This window comes from Procambarus clarkii, chromosome 31 (assembly GCF_040958095.1).
Source record: "Procambarus clarkii isolate CNS0578487 chromosome 31, FALCON_Pclarkii_2.0, whole genome shotgun sequence".
Taxonomy (NCBI): domain Eukaryota; kingdom Metazoa; phylum Arthropoda; class Malacostraca; order Decapoda; family Cambaridae; genus Procambarus; species Procambarus clarkii.
In genome coordinates this window covers 21,195,166-21,207,441 of record NC_091180.1, presented here as the reverse complement: position 1 = coordinate 21,207,441, position 12,276 = coordinate 21,195,166, and the positions used below count along the sequence as shown (strand labels likewise).

Genomic DNA, 12,276 nt, shown 5'->3' with positions numbered 1-12,276 from the left:
ACAGTTAAACTTTTTAATATCTGACAATACATGCACATATTTCATTCAAGATTTATCGGATGAACAAAAGGAGATTCAGCAATTGGCTAGGAAGTTTGCTCGGGAGGAAGTACTTCCAAAAGCAGCTGAACTTGACCGCACCATGGAGTACCCTTGGGAATTAATTAAAAAGGTATGTGAATGTTGTGAATAATTAATGGTTGATCAAGAAGTTCTCAAGAAGGATTTATGAAAGTACCATAGAGCTTAACCTTGCTTGAACAGACTGGTTAGGACCAAACCTTTTTTGTTTCACTGAGGATTCTGAACTACTTAATATTCACCATTTTTCTGGGTGGAGCCCCGTCGGCTCCCTGGAGCTATACAGGCTGATATGCTAATGTCAGACTTTGGCATCAGTCATGTGTGTGGAGTTCTGTGGGCCTACCAGGGACCACGAGCCAGAACCTGGCCCCCCTCAGAGAGGCAAGGGGAGCAATGGGCTATAGAAACCCCTGTGTAGTTGGAAGCATTCTATGTTTGCCATCGACTGGGTTGGGTACCCAGAAAGGGAAGCGTCCCAAAACAAACCCCTATTCTGGTTAAAATTGATACCTAACGTCGAACTAGTGAATAGAACTCCCCAAAAAGAAGTGAGCAAACTAGCATGACGTCACTGCACCGCTGTCTGCGCAACTCCCCCCTCCCTGAGAGGGGAAAGGGAGAGCCCCAGACCTCCACGCCAGTGATCCACACCCCCAGTTCTTCGGCTGATGCTATAGGCGCGGGTTGTGTGCTCCGGCTCCAGTGGTTGTTTCAGCACTGTACCTAGAGTGTGGTGTCTGTCTTCTAGGTGGTGTGTGAGCCGGGAGTGAGTCTCCAGTACTCGGGCTGCATGCGCCTAGGGTTTACCTTCCCTAGGTGCCCTGTAAGTATTGCTCTTGGGGCTTGGGGTTACCTTTCACAAGCTCCTTGGGTCCTGCTTTTACTAGGCCGTTTACTGCTTGGTTTTTGGCCGCCCTTTGTGTGATAGGATGTTCTGTCTCCCTTGTTCACCTTAGGGTAACGGGCAGTTTGCACTGGTAGGGGCACAGAGTACTGCGCAGCTTGTTTTCACCAATCATAGCAGCTGGCTCTGTTCCGCCTGGGTACGCTGTACTCTTGCAGTTTTTTTTTTCTTTTTGTTTGTCTACCTGGTGGGGGGGGTCTGCCTTTGGTTCTTTCCCCCTTTCTACTGAGTTCTCTGCCTTCTTCCAGTGGTTCCCCCTGCTAGGTCCCCGTGAGTGTTCACGTCCCAGGGGTTCAATTCTTAGAAAGTTGTTTGGTAGACATGGGCGCCGGTTAGCAGTACCCTGCCTGGGATTACCTGAGCATGAGTCCTTTTATAGTAAACGCTCAGGACCCTGGGGAAACCCCTAGGTGGAGCGTGGGCCCAATGGATGTGGCCCCGGAGTCCCCCCTCGCTTTGTGGTAGTTCGAGGGGTTGCTCTGTCCCCTTGTCTCGGGGTGACTTTCATTGTTTTGCCTCTGTCTGCTGCCTGTGGGGTCGGTGACACCTTCGGCCTGGAGTCCTGCGAGTTTTGTTGCTTGTTTGTGTCTTGGTTACCCAGTCTTATGCTGACTATGTGGGTGCAGGCAGCACGGGCATTGCACGTTGAGTTTCGGTGGCAACGCGCTAGGTTGTTTGCTCCCTGGAAGCCCCGTGGCTCCCCCGTTTTGGTTGGTGGTTTTGTCGGGTCCCTCCTCCCTTCCTCCCTGCATCTGGGTCCTTACCATCTGTAGGTTCGGGGTTGGGGCGGGGCTTCCATGGTTTTGAGACTTGGTTGGTCTCGGGGAATTCCCTTTCCGGGGTAGCGACGGGGTCATTCGATCCTGTTACTCCAGCCGTGCTGTATGAGTCTGCCAGTGGGCTCCCTTCCTTTGTGCTTTTCACGGCTGCCCCAGTTTTTCTTGTGAGGCTGGGGCTTTGGGGGAATGGCTCGGCCCCGGGGCCTGCCGTGTGGGTTCCCGGCACTGGTTCATTGTCCTTTATGCCCGTTGGTTCCATCCTGTCAGTGGGTGCTCTTCTCCGTTCTTCACCCCTTTTTCTTGGGACGGGACTTCTCCGTCATGTTCCCGTCTTCTTGGGGTTCTGCATGACTTTTGGTCTCGGGTGCAACTGGGCCTTTCTATGCCTTCGTCATTTGTGCTTGCTTCTGTGTTCTCGAAAGTTCGGATTGGATTTTGCTCCTTCCCCGTATTATTGGAACGTCTGTCATTTTTTGGTGAGGCTTCCCTCTGGTTCTTTCTAGGGTTTGTTGGTCTTCTTTCGTGCTTCCTCTTGGTTTTCGGCCCTGTCTCGTTCTTTTGTTCATGTATCTTCTCTCTATGCTGTGTCTCGGCACTGCTCATTTTCCTTCCATACTCCTGGTCCGGAATGCCAGGTTGGGCTGCTTGTGTCCCGGATGGGCTACTGGTAGCCCAATTCGGTTCATTGTTTTCATTAAATGAGCTGGCTATGTGTGTCGTTGCTTACTCTTTTTTGGCTTCTACTCCCGTGCATTGGGCTGTTTCTTCTCTTAAGCGAGTCACTCTGGATACAAACTGTTGGGCTACTTTTCTTTAGTGTCCTGCGCATGCGCCGTGGGAGTTTGTTTTGGTTCGGTTGGTGTGCACAAATGCTGGTCTTCTCCGTCCATTTTTTTCTAGAGTGCTTTGCCTCTCGCTCTTCTCATTCTCCAGTCCGTGCCCCGTTGCTCCTGGGGGTGGTCTGGAGTGCCGCTATGGGGAGGACGCCGGGTTTTCCCTGCATTTTGGGTGGGGGCGCCTCCTTCGCCTCTCCCCTCCTCTTCTCCTACATGAGCGGCTCTGGCCAGCTTCCACGGGTGGTGCTCTCGGTTTTCTTGGCTGCGGGTGCACGATACCCTAGCTGCCTCTGGCGACACCAACTTAGTAAAATTGTCATGACCCTTCCGTGCCTATGTTCTGCAGGCGAGTTTATGCGGTCTGGTGTCTCCTTCGTCCAGGCGCTGGTTCGTTTTTTGGGGGTACGAATGGGAGTACATGCGTACATGAGAACATAGAATATACAAACAGGGGTGCCTGCAGGAGGCCTATTGGCCCATACATGGCGGCTCTTGTTCCTAACCTCCCGATTCGTACGTCAGAACACAGGTGATTGTGGGAGGCCTCTTGGCCCATACGAGGCAGCTCCTGACTATACGCATCTAGTCCCTCTCCTATGCATGTCCATCCATGCTTCAGTTTCAGGGTCCCACCTCCACTGTGTTCCAAGGTGCACAGGTGGAGGTGTCTGCTATGTGGTACATGTTCCTGTGTTAGAGGGGTGTTATGTGGTGACGTTTTGCTGCGGTTTTGATACTGCGGTTGTGTGTTGGGGCATGGTTGTGGCATTTTGTTCGGACCTTCTGTGCTTTTTCCTGGGGCCTTCCTTGTTTGGGTTCTTTGTTGCCATGATTTTCTGGGCCCCCTCATTCCTTGCTGGTCTTGCTGTACCTGGCTTAGTTTTTCTATGTACATTGGATTCTCTGTACTCCCCTAGTTGTCCTCACCTAGTTGTGCTTGCTGGGGGATGAGCTTTGGCTCCTAGTCCCGCCTCTCGCCTGTCATTCGACTTCTGTACAGGTTCTTGAGCCTTCTAGGCTCTCTTATCTGCGCTTGACACTGGGTGTGGGGTTTGCCTCCACCACATTCCTTCTTCATGCATTCCTATTGTCTCCTTCTGACACTAGTATGCTTCTTCTCTCTTTTCTACAGCTCATTTGGGCGTTCAGTTCAGCATGTTTTCCCCCCATTATGTGTGCCCCATGTGTTCCTTGGCTTGTATTTCTCTACCCTCTCACTTTCTCTGTGGATTTTGCTTGTGGTGGCCATGTCCCCTTTGGATCTTTCAGTCTCCCGATGACATGTTGGGACATGTCCAGTGGCTTTTGGTGTTGGACCTATCCCTTCGTTCCCGTTTGCTGCCTACCTTCTTCATTCCTCAGCTTCTTTTTATACTACACGTGTGTTTTGTTTGTGCCTTTTGGGTCTCCTATTGCCAGGTTTCGATTCTGGTTCCTGGCTTTCCTGGCCTGTTGGCATCTTTGGAGTCTCGCGATGTCCCTTCTCTGGAGTCTGTCAGGGTCTTGGTCAACAACCTTCTGGCGGCTCGCTGGCATTGGGATGTTTTTTGGTATGGCAGATGTTCCATCTCCTTGTTTGCTGGCTCGAGTTTCTGGCTCTGCCTGCTCGGTGGTCGCGCCCGTTTTCTTCCCGCGGCTCCGCCTCTTAAACGACTTGTTGGGCTCTGCCTCGAGTCTCGCCTTCTGTTGGTGGTCAGGTGGCTTCATTGCTGGTGTCCCACCTGCATGCTTCTTGGGCGGCGGTGTGGGGTATTTTGGCGGCCCTTCCTTTTCCTTCTGTCCCTTCTTAGGTGGCTGTGTTTTGTTGGCATTGTCTTGTTCCTCTCTTGTGGGGGTTCTGGGCCGTTATTTTGCCGCATACTGTCGCCTCGTATTGCGTGGCTCTGGGGGAGCTGCTTACCTGCTTGATACCTGCTTGATGGGGTTCTGGGAGTTGTTCTACTCCTCAAGCCCAGCTCGAGGCCAGGCTTGACTTGTGAGAGTTTAGTCCACCAGGCTGTTGCTTGGAGTGGCCTGCAGGCCCACATACCCACCACAGCCCGGTTGGTCCGACACTTTTTGAAGAAAACAATCTAGTTTTCTCTTGAAGATATCCACAGTTGTTCCGGCAATATTTCTGATGCTTGCTGGGAGGACGTTGAACAACCGCGGACCTCTGGTGTTTATAGTGTGTTCTCTGATTGTGCCTATGGCACCTCTGCTCTTCACTGGTTCTATTCTGCATTTTCTTGCATATCGTTCACTCCAGTACGTTGTTATTTTACTGTGTCGATTTGGGACCTGTCCCACCAGTATTTTCCATGTGTATATTATTTGGTATCTCTCTCTCGTCTCCTTTCTAGTGTGTACATTTGGAGAGCTTTGAGACGATCTCAATAATTTAGGTGCTTTATCTTGTCTATGCGTGCCGTATATGTTCACTGTATTCCCTCTATTTCAGCAATCTCTCCTGCTCTGAAGGGGAAAGTGAGTGTGCTCTGAAGGGAAAAGTGAGTGTGCTCTGAAGGGGCGGGGGATGCTTCGGCTTGCATTCGGTATTAATGTTACTTCTAAGCTGTTCTGCAAGCTGTCACATGCGTTGTTTCACCTCCAGCCTGCTCATGCGCCACCTGTGCCGCCCTGGTCTTTGGACAGTGTGCTCTTTTTTTTCTTCTCGGTTTATGGTGGCCCCCTCCGGTTCTGGTTTTCTGCTCCTTCGGTCGGGGTGATAGGTTTGTTCGTCTGCAGGCGTCTCCTTCTTATCTGACAAAGATTGAGACTGTTGCTTTCCGGAGGGTTCCTTGAGTTTTTGATGCGTGGTTGGTTAGGTCAGGGGTGCATCGTGTTTTGTGGCCTGTGGTGGTTCTTCGCCGTTATTTGCATGCCTCGGCTTCTGTGTCCGTGGTTGCGTTTTGGGTTGCTCCGATTTCCCTTCTTCCCTGTTCACGGGTGCAGGTTTCCCAGGTCGTCCTCAGGAGTCTTGGGGCTAGCCAGCCTGCAGTCTATCCCTGTGCTCGTGACGTTCGTAAGTTCGTGGTTCTTGCCGGCGTTTTTGGCAAAGTGACCTGGTTTGACATTTGGGCATGGAATTTTTTGGCGGTCGAGTGGGGTCCTGGCAGCTCGTTATCTCGTACACGTTCCTGAACCTAGTTGGGCCTGTGTCACCTTGGGTCGGCGGTTGCAGCTGGTTGTTTCGGTTTTGAGTGCGGAGCGAGCAGCGACCACCTCCCGGATGAGTCCCTCTACTTTCCTCTGTGGGTAGTTAGTTCCGGGGAGCCGACGGGGGTCTCCCCAGAAAACCAGTGTTGAATGTAATGAAACTCCATTTTCTGGGTGTGACCCGGAGGCTCCCGGCATCCCTTCCTCCCTCCGGTCAGCGGTTTTCGCGTTTTCTTGACGTCCAGCCTCAGAACTGGGGTGTGGATCACCGGCGTGGGGGTCTGGGGCTCCCCCTTTTCCCTCCCGGGGAGGGGGGAGCTGCACAGACAGTGGCACGTTAATGTGTGACGTCATGCTAGTTTGCTCGTTTCTTTTTGGGGAGTTCTGTTTACTAGTTCGGCGTTAGGTAGCAATTTTAACCAGAATAGGGGGTTTGTTTTGAGACGCTTACCTTTCTGGGTGCCCGACTCGGTCAATGGCAGACATAGAATGCTTCCAACTACACGGGGGTTTCTATAGGCCATTGCTCCCCTTGCCTTTCTGAGGGGGCCAGGTTCTGGTTCGAGGTCCCCGGTAGGCCCACAGAACTCCATACACATGACTGATGCCAAAGTCTGACATTAGCATATCAGCCTGTATAGCTCCAGGGAGCCGACGGGTCACATCCAGAAAATGACGTTTGATTACATTCATCGCTGTTTTTTTGCTATTTTAAGCTGTTTTACTTTTTTTCTGACCCCAAATGATAGAACATATCTTTGTGCACATGTAGACCACTAGATGTTATATAAAAAACCAATTTAAATTTACTTGAGGAAAAATAGTTGAAGACAAACAAATCTTTTACTTGGAGATGACCAAGCTGCTCCGTATAACTCTTTGTAGGTGTTGTGCAGTGACAATTCACTATATTAATCAAAGATGCACAAAGTGTCATAATCGGTGCAAGTGATAGTACCAAACTTCTCTGCCAGCCTCCTCACTTGCCAGCATTGCTTGCTTTTTCTCAATCAGTTTAAACCTATCTTTCCTTTTCAGATACCTCCTCTTCACCTTACTGTGCTTAGCCTCACTACTTTTTTTGCTGCTTGACACTTTTAATTCAGGAATAACTAAATATAAATAGAAAAATTGATAAACATTCTTGAGAAACAGATATTGTGATAAATTCACAGAAGAAAAAATGCAGCCGAGACGACTCCACTGACGATATGTCTATATTGCAGCTCCACACAGTCACTTAACCAAACAACACTACCTTTTAGTCAAGACTTAACTGGAGAAAACATTCACAAAAGCATTCATTTTATTTGTATTTAGACTAAAAACAGGAGAATAGTATAAACTTTGAAAAAATGTGAACTACAGTACTGTACAGGTATTTTGTTGGGTGCATTGACCCAGGTTAACAGGACAGCTTGATGAAACAGACACCAAGTTCTGGTTCATCAAGAATTTATCTGTTATCCAGTTCTTTCTGGCCTACCTAGGATTCTGGCTCACAATGATCTGTTCAAGCAAAGTCCCAGTGTATGTAAAGTACTGCACAGTATATTGATGTGATGTGCAAGCTGATTGATTATTGAACACTTACTGGAAAGTTGGTTGAAGGAGGTGCAGATCAGCAGTGAACTCGAGGTCTACAGAGCAGGGATGAATTAGTAGGGGGGGGGGGTACAGATCAACAAAAAAGTACTGTAATTGGTATTGATCAACAACAAAATATGGGATCACAAATGAGCAGCCAAATTAGCATAGGTTCAGATATGTTGGTTTTCAACACTTTTGCGTTCCGGCGAATGAAAAAAAAAACTTTCCCCAAGTGCGATTAGCGTTTCTGGCGATCGAGCGGCAACATTTAAAAGTGTATACTCTTGTCAGTGTCCTGATGTTAATTTTCGATGTACGTATTTCCTTTTTGTACCAATGTGTTCGCAATAGAATGTTCTAGAAGAACATAAGTATAAAATGTCACCAAAACATAAGTTAGATCAGCACCAAATAAAAAAACCCATTTAATCACTAGCCGTGAGCGCCAGACAGCAACGAAATGTTTCTACTATCTTCAGGGTTGTCAACTCCACACTTGTCCTACAGGGTTAATTTTGGTATCACTGAAATCGCAATAAAATTCCCTGCACGGACATATGCATATAAATATAGAATCAGTGTCGCAGCCCACCCACAAGAGTGTGGAAAGTGGCCGAAGTGTTACCCGCGGTGGCATATCGGTGAAACCCGCATTGAAAAGTGTATATTCAATTCACTGTCCAGACATTATTTTTCGATGTACGTATTTCATTTTTGTACCAATGTGTTCGCAATAGAATGTTCTAGAAGAACATAAGTATAAAACGTCACATAAGGATGCGTTCGACCGGCAACAAATATAAAAACTACGTTGATTATACTCGTCATGTCAATAATACAATTGTTTTACCACGATGATTCACTGTTATGCCGTTCTCCCAAATAAGCTCTTCGGCTATTAAAGAAAACGTAAATTTCATGGCGAACATTTGTAAACTATCCCCAAGTACCAATAGATCGGATAGAAATTGGAATTTATACAAATATTTTTTCTCGAGACTCCAGCCAGTGTCACCCATGCGGAAACAAGACAAAACTTGGTGACGCTGTCCGGCGCCACCTCTGGGCGAAAGTGTTAATTTACTGTTTTATTTATGTATAGTACTGTATTGTATACTATATATAGAAGTAGTAGAAAGTTACTGTAGTAACTTCCTACTACTTTTCCACTTATGTTACATTCATTTATTATTCAGGCAATACCATATACAGTATATTTTTAATTCTATTTTGTATCAACAGAGTTGGGAGTTGGGTCTCATGAATGCACACATTCCAGCCGATATTGGTGGAATGGGACTAGGAACATTTGAAGGGTGCCTCATCACAGAAGAGATTGCTTATGCTTGCAGTGGAGTTCAAACTGCAATGGAATCCACTAACTTAGGGGTAAGCTCATAAGTGATCTCATAGTTATCCATGAGTAGTTACTAAATGTTCCTTTCTTTATACTTTCTGGGGAAAAGCCCTTTGTGGCTCCCTGAAGCTATCTTGCTGAGATGGCTTACCTTGAGGTTATCTTGAGGTGCTTCCGGGGGCTTAGCGTCCCCGCGGCCCGGTCGTCAACCAGGCCTCCTTGTTTCTGGACTGGTCAACAAGGCTGTTGAATGCGGCTGCTCTCAGCCTGACATGCGAATCACAGCCTGGTTGATCAGGTATCCTTAGGAAGTGTTTATCCAGTTCTCTCTTGAACACTGTGAGGGGTCGGCCAGTTATGCCCATTATGTATAGTGGAAGCGTGTTGAACAGTCTTGGGCCTCTGATGTTGATAGAGTTCTCTCTCTCAGAGTACCTGTTGCACCTCTGCTTTTCAACGGGGGTATTCTGCATAGCTTGCCATGCCTTCTGGTCTCATGTGATGTTATTTCTGTGTGCAGGTTTGGGACCAGCCCCTCTACTATTTTCCATGTGTAGATTATTATGTATCTTTCCCGCCTGCACTCTAGAGAATACAGATTTAGGCTCTTTAGTCGGTCTCAATAGTTTAGATGTTTTACTGAGTGGATTATAGCAGAAAAGGATCTCTGCATGCTGTCCAGTTCAGCAATTTCTCCAGCTTTGAAAGGGGCTGTCATTGTGCAGCAGTACTCCACTCTAGAGAGCACTAGCGTCTTGAAGAGTATCATCATTGGTATAGCATCTCTAGTTTGAAAAGTTCTTGTTATCCAACCTGTCATTTTTCTTGCAGTTGTGACGGGTACTTTGTTGTGTTCTTTAAAAGTAAGGTCGTCTGACTTGAGTGCACCCAAATCCTTTACATTGCCTTTTCGTTCTATGTTATGATTTGACTGAGTTTTGTACGTGGTTTCTGCTTTTATATTTTAATTTTTTTCCGTAGTGCAAGAGCTGGAACTTATCTTCGTTAAACACCATATTATTTTCTGAAACCCATAAAAAGACCTGATTTACATCTGAGTGGAGGTTTGCCATGTCCTCTATGTTGTCTACTCTCATGAAAGTTCTAGTGTCTTCTGTAAAGGATGATAAAGTGCTATAGATTGTGTCCTTGTCTATTTCCGATATGAGGATGAGAAAAAGTACTGGAGCAAGCACAGTACCCTGGGGGACTGAGCTCTTCATGGCTGATGGACCGGATTTTATTTTGTTGACTATTACACATTGGGTTCTGTTAGTCAGGAAATTATAGATCATCTGCCTCTTTTTCCGGTAATTTCTTTTGAACACATTTTATGTGCAATAACACCAGGGTCACATTTGTCAAAAGCGTTTGCAAAATCTGTGTAAATTACATCAGCATTTTGTTTGTCTTTCATGGCATCTAATGCCATGTCATAGTGGTCCAGCAGCTGTGACAGGCAAGAGCACCCTGTCCTGAAACCATGTTGTCCGGGGTTATGGAGATGCTGTGATTCCATGTATTTTGTGATCTTACATCTTAGCACTCACTCAAAGATTTTTATGATGTGTGATGTTAGTGCTATCAGTCTGTAATTTTTTGCCTCTGCCTTATTTCCTCCTTTATGGAGTGGTGCTATCTATGCTGTTTTTAGTATGTCAGGGATAATGCCAGTATCTAGGCTTTGTCTGCAAAGAATGTGAAGGGCCTGCAATAGTGTTTTTTTACAGTTCTTGATGAATATGGAGTTCCAAGAATCAGTGCCTGGTTGAGTGCATAGGCATACTGTTTGTTGCTTCTTCAAAATCCAGTGGGGATAGGGTGACGTCTGATATATGATTTGATGTTGGTATCATGTCAATGAAAAATTCATGTGGGTTATCAATCTTTAGTGTATTTAGTGGCTCGCTGAAAACAGTCGTACTGCTTCCTCAGTAACTCGCTTATTTCTTTGTTGTCATCGGTGAAAGTTCCATCTCCCTTTTGCAGGGGCCCAATACTAGATGTGGTTTTTGATCTTGATTTTGCATAGGAGAAAAAATATTTTGGATTTCTCTCTACTGTCTCCACTCGATTGTCCGGACTATATGGGAAGGACTCCCAGCCGGATATTCACTTGTTTTGGATACTGGTACAGTACAACCTCGATTCAACATACTATATGGGACCAACCCCAGTTCATTGGAGCGTTGGATTCACTGCAAGAGGTGACCTTCAGGAGGCGTTTGTGTCAGTGTCTTTTTTTTCTTGTAGACAGTAAAAATGCATTATCATATTATATACTGTACTATATATTATTACTCTTCTAACAAATACTGTGTTACATCTGTTATTTATCTTATTGTTGGAGTTATGTCCATCTTGAAGGCTCGTGGAGTTGTGAATGCTGTACAGTAAATACATACTGTAGTGTATTATGCCGTTAACACTGTGTTAAGTAGTTCTGCTGTATGTTGAGTACTACAATACAGTTTTTGAAAACTATTGTACACTAAAATTACTGCAACTTTAATTTTAACACTGTTTTGATTTGTCAAGAGGCTGGAGTGTTCATTCCGTGACTTTGTTGGACATATCTGCACAATCAAGAAAAATCCGTGCACCATGTCGGCTCCAAATGCACTCATTGTGTCAGTGATGGCTGGCTGGTGGGTGGATGGGCAGGCAGGCAGGGATGGAGAGGCTGAAATGTAGGCAGGCAGGCAGGAAGAGGCAGGGAGGGAGGGAGGGAGGGAGGCAGGCAGGCAGGCAGGCAGGCAGGCAGGCAGGCAGGCAGGGAGGGAGGGAGGCAGGCAGAGCTTAGGAGGGAGGCAGAGAGGGAGGCTGGGAGGTAGGCAGGCAGGGAGGGAGGCAGGCACAGAGGGAGGCAGGCAGGGAGGGAGGGAGGCAAGCATAGCTTAGGAGGGAGGCAGAGAGGGAGGCTGGAAGGTAGGCAGGGAGGGAGGCTGGGAGGGAGGGAGGCAGGCACAGAGGGAGGGAGGGAGGGAGGGAGGGAGGGAGGGAGGGAGGGAGGGAGGCAGGCAGGCAGGCAGGCAGGCAGGCAGGCAGGCAGGCAGGCAGGCAGGCAGGCAGGCAGGCAGGCAGGCAGGCAGGCAGGCAGGCAGGGAGGGAGGGAGGGAGGGAGGTAGGTAGGCAGAGCTTAGGAGGGAGGCAGAGAGGGAGGCTGGAAGGTAGGCAGGGAGGGAGGCTGGGAGGGTGGGAGGCAGGCACAGAGGGAGGGAGGCAGGCACGGAGGGAGGGAGGCAGGCAGGCAGGCAGAGCTTGGGAGGAAGGCAGGCAGGCACAGAGGGAGGCAGGCAGGCAGAGCTTGGGAGGGAAGCAGGGAGGGAGGGAGGCAGGCAGGTAGGCAGAGCTTGGGAGGGAGGTAGAGAGGGAGGCAGGCAGGCAGTGGCTGGGAGGGAGCCAGGGAAGGAGAGGATGGAGATGGATTGATGGATGGATTGATGGAAGGATGGAGGGAGGGATGGAAGGATGGATTGATGGAGGAATGGATGGATGGATGGATGATTTGAGGGAGGGATGGAGGGATTGATGGATGGAGGGAGCGATAGAGGTATGGATGTTAAGTTGAGGTGAAGCAGTGTGTGT

The 12,276-nt window shown here is 48.0% G+C and overlaps 1 protein-coding gene across 4 annotated transcripts in view; it reads left to right on the top strand.

Annotated features, from left to right (window-relative positions):
- The window catches only part of Mcad (Medium-chain acyl-CoA dehydrogenase), a 73,618-nt gene that overhangs the window by 22,018 nt on the left and 39,324 nt on the right, over positions 1–12,276 (top strand). For all 4 annotated transcript variants that reach the window (XM_069334463.1, XM_069334465.1, XM_069334466.1 and 1 more), the window contains exons 3-4: positions 51–172; positions 8,574–8,720. In XM_069334463.1, the coding sequence (XP_069190564.1) occupies positions 51–172; positions 8,574–8,720 (269 nt within the window). The remainder of the gene's footprint in view (positions 1–50; positions 173–8,573; positions 8,721–12,276) is intronic.